We start from the raw sequence: 19,493 nt of genomic DNA, 5'->3' as shown, positions 1-19,493 counted from the left end.
TTGAGCATTAATTGCTGTGGACAAGTTAATTCATCGTGCTCCGCTGCTCTCCAGGTGCTGAGAATGTGTTTAAAGTGGGACCTGGCTTTTCCTACAGTGCTACAGACATGTTCGTGCATCCCGTTCAACTGACCTCTCACAGCTATGGACAATATACTTCCACATTTCAGTGAATAAACAAATTTCAAGTTTTTCTTTGGTTGCTATCATTTTCAAAAAAACCTCATTTCAATATCTCGAAACATTTACAAATACGACAATTGTTATGACCACATGATTCCCGATACGAGGGATGGAAAGGATACATCGCGTGACACCATACCAATAACTCAAGAACCAAATCAGTTGTCACGACAGAACACAACTTCAAAAACATTGAAACAAGCAGGTTTTGTAGTGATCACCACAAACAAGTGTGTATTTTTGTGTTGATACTGAAAAATCTTTGAAATTTAATTGTAACTGTATATAGAAAATTTGGAAAATTTTGAGTTGTTTAAGAGACAAAAAAATGGTTCAAATGGCTCTGAGCACTATGGGACTCAACTTTTGAGGTCATTAGTCCCCTAGAACTTAGAACTAGTTAAACCTAACTAACCTAAGGACATCACACACATCCATGCCCGAGGCAGGATTCGAACCTGCGACCGTAGCGGTCACGCGGTTCCAGACTGCAGTGCCTAGAACCGCATGGTCACTTCGGCCGGCGTTTAAGAGACATTCAGATTCCTTACTAAGCTGTCTGTCAGATAGCAACAAACAGTTAACAATCTGTGGCCACTTCAATGCAGATTTTGTAATGGATTCTGATAGGACAAATGGTCTGGAAGCCTTATGTGGATCCTACAATTGGATCTCTTTAATTAACTGTCCAACATGGGCGAATAAAGATAGTAAGACTCTAACTGATAATGTATTCACTGATGAAGCTCGAAGCAAGAAAATAACTGTATATCCAGTAACAAAAGCTCTCTCTGATCAGATGCACAGTTAGTTACTATAAATAATATAGTGCCTTATAGTATATGTACACCTCAGTGGAAATCAGAATAATTAACAGCTGGAGGACAAAATTTTTAAGAATAGTTTACAAGAGATGACTTGGGATAAAATTTATAATGGCACAAAGACTGATATAAAATTTAATATACTCCATGATAAATTCATATCATTTGGAAATAGCTTTCTTTATAAGCTAATCGATAGGGCATTAAACAACCATGCAAAAAAAACATGAATCACTAGAAGGATTAAAGCATCTTGTGAAAGTAATAGGGAAATGTATCTGCTGGCAAGAACAAGAAAAGGTCCTGCACTAGTTGCACACTATAAAAACTACACAAAACTACTAAGAAAAGACATTAAAAATCAAGAAACATGCACATTATGTCAGAAAACAGTGATTCCAATAACAGGCTGAAGACTGGAATGTAGTGAAACAAGTGGCAGGACAACCAGCCAGTAACAGGATAAAATTGCAATTGTTTTAAACAGAAGGGCTATAAAAGTGAGTCACAGGTAGCAAATGCTTTTAATGAACATTTCTTAAACATAGTAGAAAACATATGGGCAAACAGTTCAAGAGGAAAAAACACAGCAGTAAGCTGCAAAAACAAACCTCATAACACTCAATCATATGGAATTCTCACCCAGTTCTCCATCACAATTTACATTAATTACACATTCTCTCAAAGTAAAAGCTCGTCTGGATTTGATAGTTTTTTGAACAGAGTATTAGAAACTTGGTCCCATATAATAAGCACTGTCTTTCCAAAAATACGTGATGTATCACTAACTTGGGACATTTTTCCAGAGGGACTATAAGAAAGGTGATAGGGGAGCTTTCAGTAACTACCAATCTGTTTCATTACTGGCATCATTTTCCAAAATTTCTGAGGTGGCATATTCTTGAATAGTATTCCACCAGAGCAACAATATCCTTTTCTAAATAACAGTTTGAATCTCGAAAGAGTTGTTCAACTGAGAATGCGTCTACACACTCACTCACCAAATTTTACAAGTGTTAAATTACAAAATAGCACCAGTTAGTTTTCTGTGACCTACCTGAGGCATTTGAACTGTGCACATCACAACATTCTCCTGAGATTTTATGCAACTGATTGTACAGACAACCAATTCATATCATATCTAATCGAAAAAATGCAGAAATTTATGCTTAACAATTCAACCAGTGCAAACTGTGAAGATCGTTCCGATTGGGGAGAAACCACTTATGGGGTTTCAGTCTTAGGTTCACTATTGTTTCTCATATACATGAATTATCTTCAATCTAATATATAATAAGCAGAATTAGTTCTTTTGCAGAGACAGTGAAACTTTGATTTTATATTTTTCGCAATTCTATGCTATCAGTTTATAACCCTTGTGTAAAACCCATAAGATAAATGCTAAAAATTCCCCGATTTTATTCCTCTTTCTAGTAAGGTTAACCTCAATTTTATGTTCTTACTCGGCATCTCGCTTGACTTCGTGCTGTTTTCTTCCTAACTATGACATCTGATGTGACTGAATGAGTTATAAGGGGTACAAAAGGCAGACAGTTCACACTGTGGGTAGCAGCGGAGTTAAGGGAATATTTTAGGCTGTTGCGTAGAGATGAGACACAAGAGAGGAAACAGTGGCGCAATCCACAACTGACACTGCCAACACAAATTGCAACGTTTTGCTTCACCATGCAATTATGATACAACTACTGCTGGATTACAGCATCATCCAGACCGAGTCAATACGTGATGAAGAAGCCCAGCCGCCACCTTCTCTTGTGTAACTTATAACTCAGTCTCATTTCTTTGCATGTATTTATGGTGTACTGTACTCAGCAACAATATCGACTGTCAACCTTTTAAATTTAGACACTGAGTCTCGAGGGACATGCTTTGTCAGAATCGAGGAAACGATGGACATTTCCAGCTAGTGAGCTCTTATTGGCTCGAGACTTGCTATGTCACCCAACAGCCTGTGCAGCCATAACACCACACTAACATACTTTTTTTAGCTCACTCCGTATAAGTTTACAGATCTTAGTCTACGAAACATTCAAAATTACTAAAGTACTGGATTACAAAGTATAAACAGGCACAGAAGCTATGAATCAAACTCGGTGCAAAAATTTCATTCTTCCCCTCCCTGATAGCAATTTCATCAACACATAACTTATAAGCAAATTGCACAGCCATAAACGAACAAGAAAGAAATGTCAAAATTTTACGTCATATAACAGATGTATTGGGGGAGGGGGGAATGTGGATGCTGCCACTAGTAATACCACAGTGTACGTAAAGAAGAGACTATCACTTTTGCTACTGATGTATGAGGTAACTGAGTCATTTCCCAACACATTAAGGCCACAAATTATACCTCAAAACAGTCACTTTGAAGATTCTTTCATTTTATGTTCACCTCAAAAATAGCAAAATATTATAGCTTACATGGTGAAATAAACTGAAAATTGTAAAACACAGTGAAAACTGCCGAATTACAACATCTCGGATGTTTGTTTTCCACTTGCAGCCAATAGCTGTATAGCAAGGTCACGTCAAGCTAATGCCATGGGTAAACAGCAAGCTTGCTTGATGGCTTGTTACGAATTATGGCTGATGTGATCAGTGTATGGCAAACGGAGAGGCCATGGCTTCCACTTACGTTTATCTGCTTACATTAGTTCTGCTTGGAGCCTGTCGGCAGAATCTGGAACGTGTTGTTCCTCTACCGACTGCAGCCAATGTAGGCTACTCCATCTGCTATGTGTGGCGCCACAATTAACAGGACGTGTTCAATGAACAGTCGTGCATAATATGTAGTGATGGCAGGCAGATTGTTACAAATGTAACAGATTACTGGGACAAAGAAACACTAAAATCACAACAGCCTTAACTTTATTTTATGTTCATTGGTATGAGTACCACATGTGAAGGAAACCTTGTGTGTATATAGTGCTTTCACGAAACCTGCTGTGTTTACACTGGAGCTAGCGATGAGTTCGAACTGCAAACAGATTGCACTGGCAGTAATGCAAAACACTCTCCTTCAACCACTCAGCACAATGAACAAGGAAAAGTTTACAAGCAATACATTAGAGGTCACGGCACTCGCATCACTAGAGTATGCTGTTCTGCCATTAGTTATAGAAGGAAAACGCACACATGTTGAATTCCGACACTTTTCATCGTACTTCACAGGTTTCTGTTTCAGTCACCAAATTCATCAATTTTTACTTTTTTCTGGGTGAGCACAAAGGAAAGATCTCTGAAAAATGAGTGTTTTGACGTAAAATTTGTCGTTAAAGCATGTCAGAAAATAGCTTGATTACATTGTACCCAGATACCAATATCAATTTTTTGACGTGTTTTTACTCGTTGTTACACATCTGTGATTTTTTAAAAACTGATGAAATTCATTATCACAAATAACTGTATAAACATTGTATTGTACATTTAATTCCTTTTCATTTGTACAGATTCTATACAATGTATTGGAGACAATTATGATTTTTAATCATAGATGCCAATTACATATGCTTTTGCTTGTATTTTGGAGATTTTAATATTTTCCTTGATTCTGCATTTTCGTCAACTTTGTGATTCTTAAGTCTAGACCGCATGAAAATGTAAAATAGCAGTTTCACAGTAACATGAGTATTGTAATCTATCCAAACTTATATACAGTATCAGAAGTAATGGTAAATAACCTTCTTAAAAGTATCATTGAGCGATTTTCTGCGAGTGGTCTCACTCTAATTTCCAGATGAGACAGCATCTCAGTTCAGCATACGTAGAAGTACTACGACAATTACTACACATGGAGAAGAAATACAACATAGGGTGGAAACTTCAGCATATTCAGGCAGCAAACATGTGGGGTGTTATTTGCCATAACTGTCGCAGGCTGTCGGTCCATAAATAAATTTGTAAAACAGTGTTTCTCTTTCTAATTGTCAAAATCCTGCGAGTTTTTACAACTGAATAAAGTGGAAAAAATTGTAGTTAGGTGGATTTGGATTCCATCCCTCTGTGGAAACTTATGCTACAGGTCTGTACCTTACTTTTCTAAATATTCTTTTCCTCAGTGAAATGTCTGAGTTCCCTGTTCCAAGATCCAAGACTACTCTAAAAACAATCCCATATCTTCACAATTTTTTATTGCTTTTCAGCACAAAATTTTCTCACAGTTGAAAATTTCTTTAAGTTATCATTTGCTTAGGTTATTTTGTTTTTAAAACATAGTAAGAGAGCAACAGCCTGCACAGAATCCTAATTGCATGGAGAGACTCTGAATCTTTTATTTATCTTATAATTTCAGTATTCATCTTCAAACTGTGATTATTTCATAATGGTTTTACTAGCCTCTCAATGCAATTATCAAATTCAAAACCTCTCTTATCTGTAACACTTACTGCTCAACAACTCACATAACAGTACTTGCCGAAGTTCACACAGCCAGCACAGCATCTGCAGCTGACAGTGCTTAACAGATTTTTATTTAAGTCCCAAAGTTTGTGGCCAATAGTAGCCAAATTACAGAGGTACAAAACACAGAATTGTAATTCTTAGCATCTTAGTAATTCTTACAAGGGAACCTACCCATCGCACCCCCCTCAGATTTGGTTATAAGTTGGCACAGTGGATAGGGCTTGAAAAACTGAACACAGATCAATCGAGAAAACAGGAAGAAGTTGTGTGGAACTATTGAAAAATAAGGAAAATATACAAACTGAGTAGTCCATGTGCAAGATAGGCAACATGAAGGATAGTGTGAGTTCAGCAGTGCCGTGGTTAGCGAGAGCAGCTACAGAACGAGAGGTCCTTGGTTCAAGTCTTCCCTCAAGTGAAAAATTTATTTTCGCAAAGTTATGATCTGTCAGTTCGTTCATTGACGTCTCTGTTCACTGTAATAAGTCTAGTGTCTGTGTTTTGCGACTGCACCGCAAAACTGTGCTATTAGTAGACGAAAGGACGTGCCTCTCCAATGGGAACCGAAAACATTTGATCGCAAGGTCATAGGTCAACCGATTCCTCCACAGGAAAACACGTCTGATATATTCTACACGACAATGGTGACGGCATGTGCGTCACTTGACAGGAATATGTTGTCGACTCACCTAACTTTTACACTTGGCGAATGGGTAAAATGATTCTTCTACCTGGCCCTATTTAGGTTTTCTTCTGGATTTGATAATCATTCCCAAAAAAGTGATGAAAACATAAGAGTTTGTGACATAAACTGAAAATAAAAAATTAAACTTTTCACTCGAGGGAAGACTTGAACCGAGGACCTCTCGCTCCGCAGCTGCTCACGCTAACCACGGGACCACGGCACTGCTGAGCTGACATTGTCCTTGATGTTGCCTATCATGAACATGGACTATTCAGTTTGTATATTTTGCTTATTTTTTCATAGTTCCACACAACTTCTTCCTGTTTTCTCGATTGATCTGTGTTCGGTTTTTCAAGGCCTATTCACTGTGCCAACTTATAAGTAAATCTGAGGGGGGTGCGATGGGGAGGTTCCCTTGTTAGTACCTTCTTTCACAGTTTACAGAAGACATAAATTCAGTAGCACCTCTGTTTGTATTTATGAGAGATCACCTGTGCATCATATTTCCAATATATATCCTTACAACTCCCTACATATCCTTATAATGTGACGGTTTTAAAACAACACTTTATGGCCTTTTCAAATGTGAGAACTGTGAGTCACTGGTCCAGTCATTTTAAAACAGCAGTACTAGAATCATACAGCACAACCTCTAAAACTTACCTCACATTAAGTGCTGGCAAAGGCAATTCTCAGCAATGATCTTTCTCAGGTTACAGTAAGCTTTGTGTGTAACTGCTGCGTTTGCCAAATATTGCAACGTCTAAATGGAAATGTTTGTTCTTTGACCATAATGCAGAAAATGTTGACTGAAGTAATGTAAACGGAATAAGTTTAGTATTAGGATAAAAATACATATTCCTTGACAGGCTCTCCACTCATTCATGTTGTTCGTTTGTGTGCATATGCACCCCTCCCTACAAAACACATTTAAATGAATAACTGCCACTGGCAAGCACAAGTTATCATTGCATACCTTATTTAGGTTGAACTCAAACAATGGATCTTTGGCAGCTGCACTGACAAATCTTTCTACAATGACCTTTCCAAAAGGACCTCGTTCGACATTAGCATCTGGCTTGAACCTGAAACATTTTAATAAAACTCTCTCCATTTTTAGTGAAATTTTGTGTGTTATAATAAACAATACACAATCAGAAGAATGTCACAGTATGAGAACTAATGAAAAGATTTCATCATAATACAAATAAGGCAATTCAAATTATACTTACTTGCATGTCTGAAAGAACAGACATAACTAGGAATCGACAGCCGTATGAAATCAGCTCAAAAAAATTCACTGAGTATGAATAACTTGGCACCAGTTGTGTTAGATATACACTCCTGGAAATGGAAAAAAGAACACATTGACACCGGTGTGTCAGACCCACCATACTTGCTCCGGACACTGCGAGAGGGCTGTACAAGCAATGATCACATGCACGGCACAGCGGACACACCAGGAACCGCGGTGGTGGCCGTCGAATGGCGCTAGCTGCGCAGCATTTGTGCACCGCCGCCGTCAGTGTCAGCCAGTTTGCCGTGGCATACGGAGCTCCATCGCAGTCTTTAACACTGGTAGCATGCCGCGACAGCGTGGACGTGAACCGTATGTGCAGTTGACGGACTTTGAGCGAGGGCGTATAGTGGGCATGCGGGAGGCCGGGTGGACGTACCGCCGAATTGCTCAACACGTGGAGCGTGAGGTCTCCACAGTACATCGATGTTGTCGCCAGTGGCCGGCGGAAGGTGCACGTGCCCGTCGACCTGGGACCGGACCGCAGCGACGCACGGATGCACGCCAAGACCGTAGGATCCTACGCAGTGCCGTAGGGGACCGCACCGCCACTTCCCAGCAAATTAGGGACACTGTTGCTCCTGGGGTATCGGCGAGGACCATTCACAACCGTCTCCATGAAGCTGGGCTACGGTCCCGCACACCGTTAGGCCGTCTTCCGCTCACGCCCCAACATCGTGCAGCCCGCCTCCAGTGATGTCGCGACAGGCGTGAATGGAGGGACGAATGGAGACGTGTCGTCTTCAGCGATGAGAGTCGCTTCTGCCTTGGTGCCAATGATGGTCATATGCGTGTTTGGCGCCATGCAGGTGAGTGCCACAATCAGGACTGCATACGACCGAGGCACACAGGGCCAACACCCGGCATCATGGTGTGGGGAGCGATCTCCTACACTGGCCGTACACCACTGGTGATCGTCGAGGGGACACTGAATAGTGCACGGTACATCCAAACCGTCATCGAACCCATCGTTCTACCATTCCTAGACCGGAAAGGGAACTTGCTGTTCCAACAGGACAATGCACGTCCGCATGTATCCCGTGCCACCCAACGTGCTCTAGAAGGTGTAAGTCAACTACCCTGGCCAGCAAGATCTCCGGATATGTCCCCTATTGAGCATGTTTGGGACTGGATGAAGCGTCGTCTCACGCGGTCTGCACGTCCAGCACGAACGCTGGTCCAACTGAGGCGCCAGGTGGAAATGGCATGGCAAGCCGTTCCACAGGACTACATCCAGCATCTCTACGATCGTCTCCATGGGAGAATAGCAGCCTGCATTGCTGCGAAAGGTGGATATACACTGTACTAGTGCCGACATTGTGCATGCTCTGTTGCCTGTGTCTATGTGCCTGTGGTTCTGTCAGTGTGATCATGTGATGTATCTGACCCCAGGAATGCGTCAATAAAGTTTCCCCTTCCTGGGACAATGAATTCACGGTGTTCTTATTTCAATTTTCAGGAGTGTAGATATACTACCTACTACTGACATATGAAAATTTGTGATGGTCTGGGATATATTAACAGGTAGCCGAAGCAGTTGAGGTAATCGCTCGCGATAAACAGGAAATCTAGATTCAAAACCAGATCCAGCACAAATTTTCATATGTATTTAATAGGTAGTATCGCTATACCTAATACAGCCATTGGCAAGATATTAACACTCAGCAAATTTATTTCGAACTAATTCAAATCATGTTTACCAAAAATTATTTTTAATGCTCTTTGTACAGAGAAAAATAAATGGAAGGAAGGAAGGTACCATATTTTATACCACCCAACTTCGTCAATACCAATTACCAGAGACAGACTGCCTTTCGTAAATAAACTGTACGATGTTGTGGAAGAAAATGGAAGATGAGGAATCGTATACTAAATTTTCACAAAAAGTTAGGTGCCATTAGAGAGTACCGGAGATGTCATATATGTGACGTTAATATGAATTGTTGATGTTTCATCTCAGTGGTCTTCCAATGGTTACAAGCGGAGGTCCCATTGACGTAAAGTGTGGCACTCGATAAGTCTTAGAGACTGAGAGATATTTTCTGAAATTATGAAATGTAGTGGACCTACAGGGGGACATGGAGTGATAATGGAAATCAATAAGTCATGGTATGGCGAGTGGTGGGTGAGGGTATGATGTGGAACCTTGGGTTTGGGGTGCTGTTACTTCAAGCGGGGAATCTTCTGACATAGTAGTTTGGGTGGTTGAAAATCATACTAAGCAAGTTTTTTCCCCTCTTATACAAGAATATGTTCTAGAGACTTTATGATAATGTTTGATGTGTTCTCTGTCATAAAGGGTTGGGCAGGAATGGTTTACAACCACCTTGTCATGAACTATATCTTCGAAATTAAAGACTTTGAGACTAGGACATGTGCAAACACTTTTGAGAGATATTGGAGGATTGTGAAATCTGTTGTAGGGAGGGACAAAAGGTGCTATTCTGTCCTGCAGGCTCACTTTGATGACTACCGCCAGCAGAAGAGTGTTCCTCGGGGTTACTGTAGTTTCCACGAAAATACAGAAAATATGTAGGTCCTGGTTTGTAAGTTAAATAGAAGTGGGTGACAGTAGGTATATTTTCCTTCTTTTTTTTTCTTTTTTTTTTGGGGGGGGGGGGGGGGGGGGGGCATTGATTTCTGTTATTTAGGTTTTTTTAATATTTCGGTTTTTACTTTGGTAGTTAAATTGTTTCATTTTCACATGTTTGACAGTTTTCTTCATTGTTTGGTTTTATTTCTGTTAATGAGTTTCAACCTACACTCCTGGAAATGGAAAAAAGAACACATTGACACCGGTGTGTCAGACCCACCATACTTGCTCCGGACACTGCGAGAGGGCTGTATAAGCAATGATCACACGCACGGCACAGCGGACACACCAGGAACCGCGGTGTTGGCCGTTGAATGGCGCTAGCTGCGCAGCATTTGTGCACCGCCGCCGTCAGTGTCAGCCAGTTTGCCGTGGCATACGGAGCTCCATCGCAGTCTTTAACACTGGTAGCATGCCGCGACAGCGTGGACGTGAATCGTATGTGCAGTTGACGGACTTTGAGCGAGGGCGTATAGTGGGCATGCGGGAGGCCGGGTGGACGTACCGCCGAATTGCTCAACACGTGTGGCGTGAGGTCTCCACAGTATATCGATGTTATCGCCAGTGGTCGGCGGAAGGTGCACGTGCCCGTCGACCTGGGACCAGACCGTAGCGACGCACGGATGCACACCAAGACCGTAGGATCCTACGCAGTGCCGTAGGGGACCGCACCGCCACTTCCCAGCAAATTAGGGACACTGTTGCTCCTGGGGTATCGGCGAGGACCATTCGCAACCGTCTCCATGAAGCTGGGCTACGGTCCCGCACACCGTTAGGCCGTCTTCCGCTCACGCCCCAACATCGTGCAGCCCGCCTCCAGTGGTGTCGCGACAGGCGTGAATGGAGGGACGAATGGAGACGTGTCGTCTTCAGCGATGAGAGTCGCTTCTGCCTTGGTGCCAATGATGGTCGTATGCGTGTTTGGCGCCGTGCAGGTGAGCGCCACAATCAGGACTGCATACGACCGTGGCACACAGGGCCAACACCCGGCATCATGGTGTGGGGTGCGATCTCCTACACTGGCTGTACACCACTGGTGATCGTCGAGGGGACACTGAATAGTGCACGGTACATCCAAACCGTCATCGAACCCATCGTTCTACCATTCCTAGACCGGAAAGGGAACTTGCTGTTCCAACAGGACAATGCACGTCCGCATGTATCCCGTGCCACCCAACGTGCTCTAGAAGGTGTAAGTCAACTACCCTGGCCAGCAAGATCTCCGGATCTGTCCCCCATTGAGCATGTTTGGGACTGGATGAAGCGTCGTCTCACGCGGTCTGCACGTCCAGCACGAACGCTGGTCCAACTGAGGCGCCAGGTTGAAATGGCATGGCAAGCCGTTCCACAGGACTACATCCAGCATCTCTACGATCGTCTCCATGGGAGAATAGCAGCCTGCATTGCTGCGAAAGGTGGATATACACTGTACTAGTGCCGACATTGTGCATGCTCTGTTGCCTGTGTCTATGTGCCTGTGGTTCTGTCAGTGTGATCATGTGATGTATCTGACCCCAGGAATGTGTCAATAAAGTTTCCCCTTCCTGGGACAATGAATTCACGGTGTTCTTATTTCAATTTCCAGGAGTGTATTTTGCAGCAAAATTTGCATCTAGTAAGTTGGATTTTCTTCTTCTTCCATTTTCTCATTTTTCATTAACGCAGCTACTGATACACAATGTATGATTTGTATGTTTTGTAATGGGAAGTTTTAAGTGTTGGTAATTTTTTTTTAATATTGTCGTTCATCTTTCTGTTTTGTTGACCTAGTATGTGACATTGTCACCAAAGTTATATCAAGTGTAATTATTTCATAGATTTTGGTTCTCTGCATTGGTAATAACCTTTTCAGTTATGCTATACAGGTCAAGTGATGATTTCGTAACCACGTTTTGTCAATCACAGTGATTTTTTACTTTCTGCATTGATGTCAGCTTTTTCTAAGTTGAGCTATATAGATCAACCGGTATTTTCGATATCGACGTCTGTTACTTTTCATGATTTTTGTGTCACCTTTTAGCTTTTTGTATTGATATCAGTCTTTCAAGCTGAACTATACAGGGTAGCCAGAAACAGTCTAGAAAGCTTGTCAGGATGTTACAGGATAGGTTTTGCAGAGAAATAATTATTAAGTAAAAATTCCATACATTCCAATATTTCTGATTTAACATTCCAATATTTCTGATTTAATTATCACTGAAGTTCGACACTCAGGTTTCTGCATGTACAAATTCAAGCAGCCTGCCAGAGACAGTGTTGCCAAACATATTCTTCAAACTGAACAAATGTAGCTTTTGCACTCCTAGCTTCAATTTATCACTTCCGATTAAGGCACATTTTAAATAGTAATGAGCATTTCAACTAGTGTTAATTCACAGACCCGCAGATGTCTGTGCATTAGCATGGATTAGCACATGCACATGCTTGAATTTGCATGCTCAACGCCCTGCTAATTAGATCAGAAATGACACATCATATCAAATTTTATTCATAACAATTACTTTTCAGCACATCCTAAACTGTTACACCTTTACAAGCTTTTCAGGCTGTTTCTAACCAGCCTTTATAGCTCAACGGCTGTTTTTGACATTGCCTTTCGTTAGTTTTCGCTATGTGTACTGGTACGCCTTTTGGCTTTCTGTATTGCTATTTGTTTTTGGCTTTCTGCATTAGTACCGGTCTTTGAAGTTGAGCCATACAGCTTAACAGCTGTTTCTGATACCGCCCTTCATCAGTTTTTGCAATCTTTCATTATGTGTATTGGTATTACAGTTATTTTGCACCTCTTTTTAGACTAGTGTTGCATTGTGTTTCTGTGGTTCTTTCAATTAATATATTTTACTATTACTGTGGTTTTGCATATGAAATGTTAGTTTCTGCTCACCCAAACATTTCCCCCTTTCTGGAGGTTGTCCCATAAGCTTCAATATTTATTATTAATAATTTGTACAATTCTGTATTTCATGTTTATATTTTCACTCCATGGTAATGTGTATAATATTTTTGCTCACCAATTGGAAATCATGTTTGTGTAGTTTGAGGTTTCATGTGATGCACAGGTTAAAGCTGACAGGCATTACTGTGTCCTCACGAATATTTTTGAACTTCCTCCTTTGCCCAATGTTTAATCATAGTTACCTTCCTTGTATGTATATTTGTCTGTCCTACTTTTCTGACTGCCCTTTTTTTGAGACATCCGTTCCTCTTCTCTTCTCTAAGGCCATAAATACTAAAGTAGTGAATACTACTGTAATGCACATCAGCATTCCTCAGTATTTGAGTAACCTAAGTCTTTCCGCATTGATTCTTCTGGACAATTCTCTTAAACTTCAGTCAGTTCCTCATCAATAACACATTGTGATCCAAGTCAGCTGCTCCTTATAATACAATATATGATTTTGGAATTTGTGTGTTACAGTGATGTAACCAAGCTGGAATCTTTCCGTGTCTCCAGGTCTTATCCGTCTCCTATGGTATTTGTTATTTGTCCTCTCTCTCTGCCCTACATTCCATGTTCCTTTTTAGAATGAATCTTACTCTTGGTATACAATTTTTGTTGCTGTTGATAGTACTCTATTTTTGTCCAATCAGATATTTATACCTTCTTTCTGTTACAGTAAACCGACACCATTACTTTTATATTGAGTCTCTCCCCTTTTCGGATTTCCTTGCTTTCCTAGCACACTCAGACTTCCAAAATTGCACACACCATTGCATACTTTCACTTCTAAAATGTTACCCTATGGTTTATCATACTATTCTCTCTCTCTCTCTCTCTCTCTCCCCCCTCTGTCCCTCCCCCTCTCACTCTCCTTCTCCCCCCCCCCCCACCCCAAATCTCTGTTTCGGACCTTCCCTTTGGCAGTCACATCTCAGGTGTCAGGATGAGGGACTAGTCCTGTGAATGCCAATGAAGGGATCAACATACCAAGTTTTCACTTACAGGCCACATGTCCTATGGATACAAAATATGTGTCTGTAATGCAGTGGTTTCCATTGTCTTCTGATCCTCAAGCCTTTGGGTTGGTGATTCTTTACACCAAAAGTCTTCAGTTGTGATTGCTGATGACCTTTATCAAAATTTAACCAGTGGCTGGGATTGAACCCACAACTCAACTCAGCTAATTTTAATAGTAGTTGAAATGCTGATCCCATACCAAGGTGGTTATCTGCTGTTTAAATAGAGCAAAAAACCTCATCCCTACAAGAAGAAAACTTACACACCACCACCTCTTCTTCTTCTTCTTCTTCTTCTACTAATACTACTATTAATAATAATAATACTATAAAAATATCAGTATATACTTTTACTGTAATTTTCAAATATAAACTGACATCTTCTGTTTAATTTAATATACCTGCAAGCATACTGTTTCTCAAAATCCCGGCCTCTGAAGTCTGGTTCCTCTTTCACCATATCGGCATCCTCACCTGCCTCTACATCAGCTTCAAACATTTGTGAACGAAGCCTTACAAGAATGCGACCTGGTCTGACCATCTTTGGTTTCAAACTGGAACCGACCCTGTGCCTAAAGAAATGAAAGGATCACAAAATAATTTCACCAATAACATAAAATACAATTTTTAAGATATCACTGATTAATTATAGACATTGGTGTAAAATGTTATAAGCAAGCAAAGACATTAACAACCCAAATGCTGGTTTGTATGAAACATTGCTTTATTGGGAATGTTCCAAGTGGAGGTGGTAGTACACCCTAACCATCCTCTGACATTTGAATTGACTACCCCAGCCATTTATAGGGGGACCTTCACCTAACATGGAGTTCGAACCATGGTGCAAGCTGATATTTAACATACACTGTCAGGGTCAATTGATAAGAATCCTATCATTGACCGGGATCAAACCTCAAACCTCTGGAATCACAGTCTGACACTTAACTGTAGAGCCAATGAGCCGCACCTCAAAATGGTGATTACAGTGTACTTAGTAGCTTATGTTTGCACGGAAAATTTCAGAAGTTGAAAAACAACTGAAAAACTCAAATTTAGACTCCAGAACTTTAATGGGTAAAAGGTGTAACTAAAAACTGATGAAAGTGATTTACTTGAAAATATTTCACAGGTAAACTAGTGATCAAAAACTTCTGCAGTGACACAATTCTAGTTCAAAATTCATTTAAAGGAGGAAATTCAATAGGGACTACACAATACTGACATTAACTGGTTCAAGTAATTAGCAGCAACTAATCTTATCAACAGCCTATGTAGCACTCAAAAATGCCTTTGCTAATGAAAGAAAGGAGAACTTGACAGAACTATGTAGTCATAAACTCATTTTATCTCACTGAACGTATCCCTCATCAAATATATCTGTAAACGTCTTTGAGTTTTTACAGCTTAATTATATATTTAACAGGAGACATGTTTATTACTGGCCTGCTTGTATAGCTCAATGCACAGTGCCAAGTTTACAAGACAGGGAAGTGAATCAGACCGGGTTAAATTCAAGAACAACTATTGGTACAATTCCATATGAGTTTGAATGTTTCTGCTTTTCCTATCGTTTTAAGGGATACATTTGGGAGGACATAACACACAAAATGAATTTTCGCACTGGAGCAAAGTGTGCATTGATTTGAAATTTCCTGTCAGTTTAAAACTGTTTGTCAGACTGGGACTCAAACTGAACCTGAGACTTTTGCCTTCTGCAAGCAAGTGCTCTACCAATTAAACTAACCAAGCACGACTCATGATTCAAACTCACAGCTTTATTTCCACAGCAGCCCATCCACTACCTTTCAACAGATCTCATAGTGTGAGAGTGAGTCACGAGTTGTGCTTGGATCAGTAGAGGGCTTGCCCGTGAGAGGCAAAGGCCTCAGGTTTGAGTCCCAGTCCTGCACAGAGATTTAATCTGCCACTGCATTCTGGAAGCAATCCTCCAGGCTGCAGCTAAGCCATGTCTCCACAATATCCTTTCTTGCACAACTGATAGTCCCACAAGGGATGCAGGAGAACTTTTGTGAAGTTTGGAAGAAGGAAGGAAGATCAAAGTTTAATGTCCTGTCAACAGCTAAGACATTAGAGATGGAGCACAAGCTCGGATAGTCTGAAGGATGGGGAAGGAAATTGGCAATCTCATCAATTGCCTGACTGATTTAAGGAAATCATGGAAAACCTAACTCTGGACAGTTGGATGCAGAATTCAACCATTGTCCTCAAGAACGTGAGTCCAATGCAGTAACCACTGCGCAGCCTCGGCATCGCTTGGTGTGAAATTTGGAAAGTAGGCGATGAGAAACTGCTAGAACTAAAGCTCTGGGGTAGATCATGAGCTGTGCTTGGACAGCTCAGTCGGTACGGCACATACCCACAGAAGTCAAAGGTCCTTGGTTCAAGTTCTGGTGCAGCAAGCATGTTTTAACTTGCCAGGAAGTTTCAGGATATAAAATGTTGCCAGGCACTTCTTGGAAAGTAAGGCCTCAGAATTTTAATGATTAGCCTCTCTGTGGTGTATAATGATTCTCTTGTAGTGTCTGCCACTGAATTTTGATGAGCATCTACATGGCAGTCCCCCAACTAATAAAATGCATGACGGAACACATAACTCTTCTTTGTATCTTCCTATTAATCCGGCCTGGTAATGTTCCCAGCCCTATGAGCAATACTCAAAAAATGACCAAATGAAGGGTTTGTAAGTGATTTTTTGAACAAGTGAATTACATTTTTGTAGAAATCTTCCAATGAAGAGATTGTGCTGGCATTTGATTTTCCTACAAGCAGTTTTATGTAATCATTAAACAATGGTAACTCCACCTGGTTGGAATGTCAACAATTTAAGGTAAAGATAAACAGCTACTTACCATAAACATGACACATTAAGTTGCAGATAGGCACAATTAAAAGACACTTACACATTTGCTTTCAGCCACAGCCTTTGCCAGAAAAATAAAGTGACAGAGAAATACATGTACATTCATTCACACAAGCAGACAAACCTCACACACACGACTGCCACCTCCAGCAGCTGGTCCAAGCAGCCGGAGCAGTGGTCATGTGTGTGTGTGTGTGTGTGTGTGTGTGTGTGTGTGTGTGTTTCTGTAACAGTTACTTCCAAAGGTGGATGTCATTCAAAAGTTAACATCACTTTCAGTCTTATTTCTGTGCCTCTCAACCACTTAATGCCTTACCTTTACTACTTCCATTATTCATACAGTTAATACATTTTATCAGTAAAAAAGTATAATCTTCCACAGAGGAGCTTTGCACTAATTAAAACGAGAATAACACTTAGGAGTAATACAGCCAAGATTTTTGAAAGAATTTTACTAAATCGAATAAGCGAAAAGATAGAAAAGGAGCCGAGTGAAGAACAGCATAGGTTTAGGAAAGGAAGAAGCACGATCAACCTGATATTTTCAATCCATCAACTATTGGAAAAAAGTTGGGAGTATAACAAAAGGGTGATAATGGTTTTTTTATAGACATAGAAAAGGCATATTACTCAGTTAACAGGGAAAGACTCTGGGGAGAAATGAAGAAGATAGATATAGAAGATGGATACATTAATGTAATAAAGACAATGTACAGAGGACACAACTGTAGGATTAGAACACCATTGGGGAACTCTGAATACTTCGAAATAAGACAAGGACTTAAGCAAGGAAGTATTCTATCCCCTGCACTTTTTAATGTTGTGATGGAGGGAATGAATAGTGCCGTTAAAGATATAGTAAAAGAAAAAGACAAAAAGATGATTTTTGCAGATGATACGGTAATATGGGGTGATAAAGAGGTAGATGTACAGTTAGAACTTGATGCGTGGAAGGAAATAATGAAAAGGTATGGATTAAAAATAAATAAAGATAAGAGTGAAATAATGGTATTTGGAAGAGAGAAAGGGATCAACAGAAATATTACCTTGAATGGAGAACCCTTCAAAGTGGTAGAAAGCTTTACTTATTTAGGAAGTAAAATATCTAAGGATGGAAGAATAACCAATGAAATTAATAGGAGGTTACAGAAGGGAGACAATTTCTACCAACAATAAAACACCTGATTTGGAATAAGGTATTTTAAAAACAAAAAAATACTCCTTATGTATAAGAACTATTACTTCCCTATTGTCACCTAAGGTGGAGAAACATGGACAATGACAGAAAGGGACTGGAGCAGACTGCAAGCAGGGAAAATGAAATTTCTCAGAGCAGTTAAGGGTAAAACAAGAATGGACAGAGTAAGGAATGTAAAGATTAGAAAGGACCTTAAACAATAAAGTGTGAGAGAAGAAATTGAAAAAAAAGAGATTAATGTGGCATGGACATGTTAAGAGGATGCATGGGCAGAGACTCCCCAAAATTATCGAAGAACTAAAGATGGATGGAAAAAGACCTACAGGGCACCAAAGAACACAGTGGAAAATGGGAGTGAGAATATCTGTGGAAAGGAGAGGTGTGACCTGGCAGCAAGTGGAGGAAGAAAAGTGGTGGGAGCACCGAGCCAAATGGAGAGGACTCGTCAGCACCCAGACCCAGCAATAGCTGGAGTAGGATACGGATACATAGAAAATGAGATAACAGCAGTTTGCTGGATGAAGCACTACCAAACTAATGGAATGAGAAATAGTAGAATCTATGAAGATCTGCAGCTAGATACTTCAAGCTGCCATAATGTGCATGTTGGTGGGTACTAGTCATTTCCTTTCCTGTTCGACCTCCAAATGTAATGAGGGAAAACTACTGTCTACATGCCTCCCTAGGAGCCCTCATTACTATTCTCTCTTTACAATCACTATGCAAAAAGTATATGAATCTTCACTCAGCTGCCGGCCGGTGTGGCCGTGCGGTTCTAGGTGCGTTAATCTGGAGCCGCGTGACCGCTACGGTCGCAAGTTCGAATTCTGCCTCGGGCATGGACGTGTGTGATGTCCTTAGGTTAGTTAGGTTTAAGTAGTTCTAAGTTCTAGGGGACTGATGACCTCAGAAGTTAAGTCCCATAGTGCTCAGAGCCATTTGAACCATTTTTTCACTCAGCTGCAAATGCTGGTTCTCTAAATTTTCTCAATACTGTTTCATGGGAACATCATCTTGCATCCAGGGACTCCCATTTGAGTTAACAAAGTACCTCTGTAATGCTTGTGTGTTGGTTGAACCTAGCAGTAACAAATCTTACAGCACACTTCCAAATTGCTTCAATGTCTTCCTTTAATCCGATATGGTGAGGATCCCAAACATTCAAGCAGTACAGAACAATAAGTCACACAAGGGTTCTGCACAAAGTCTCCTTTACAAGTGAATGGTTGACACTGGAGTCAACCATTCATCTGCCCTACAATCAATCTTCCATATTCATTCCACTTCATGTCCCTTTACAACACAACACATTGATATTTAATTGCCATGATTGTGTCAAGTGGCACATCACTAATATTGTATTCAAAATTAAAAACTGTTCTTTCAGCAGACATACTGCATGCAGTAAGGACAAGGAGGAACATCTGAATGCAAATTAATAAAACACAGCAAT

At 40.6% G+C, this 19,493-nt stretch overlaps 1 protein-coding gene across 1 annotated transcript in view; it reads right to left on the bottom strand.

Annotated features, from left to right (window-relative positions):
- Positions 1-19,493, bottom strand: part of LOC126236265 (uncharacterized) — a 111,321-nt gene that overhangs the window by 72,116 nt on the left and 19,712 nt on the right. Inside the window, exons 5-6 of the mRNA XM_049945417.1 lie at positions 14,363-14,533; positions 7,091-7,199 (exon numbers count right to left, since the gene is read on the bottom strand). Coding sequence (XP_049801374.1) covers positions 7,091-7,199; positions 14,363-14,533 — 280 coding nt within the window. The remainder of the gene's footprint in view (positions 1-7,090; positions 7,200-14,362; positions 14,534-19,493) is intronic.

The sequence above is a fragment of the Schistocerca nitens genome, chromosome 2, assembly GCF_023898315.1.
Source record: "Schistocerca nitens isolate TAMUIC-IGC-003100 chromosome 2, iqSchNite1.1, whole genome shotgun sequence".
Taxonomy (NCBI): Eukaryota; Metazoa; Arthropoda; class Insecta; order Orthoptera; family Acrididae; genus Schistocerca; species Schistocerca nitens.
This window is presented reverse-complemented; position numbering and strand designations above follow the sequence as displayed.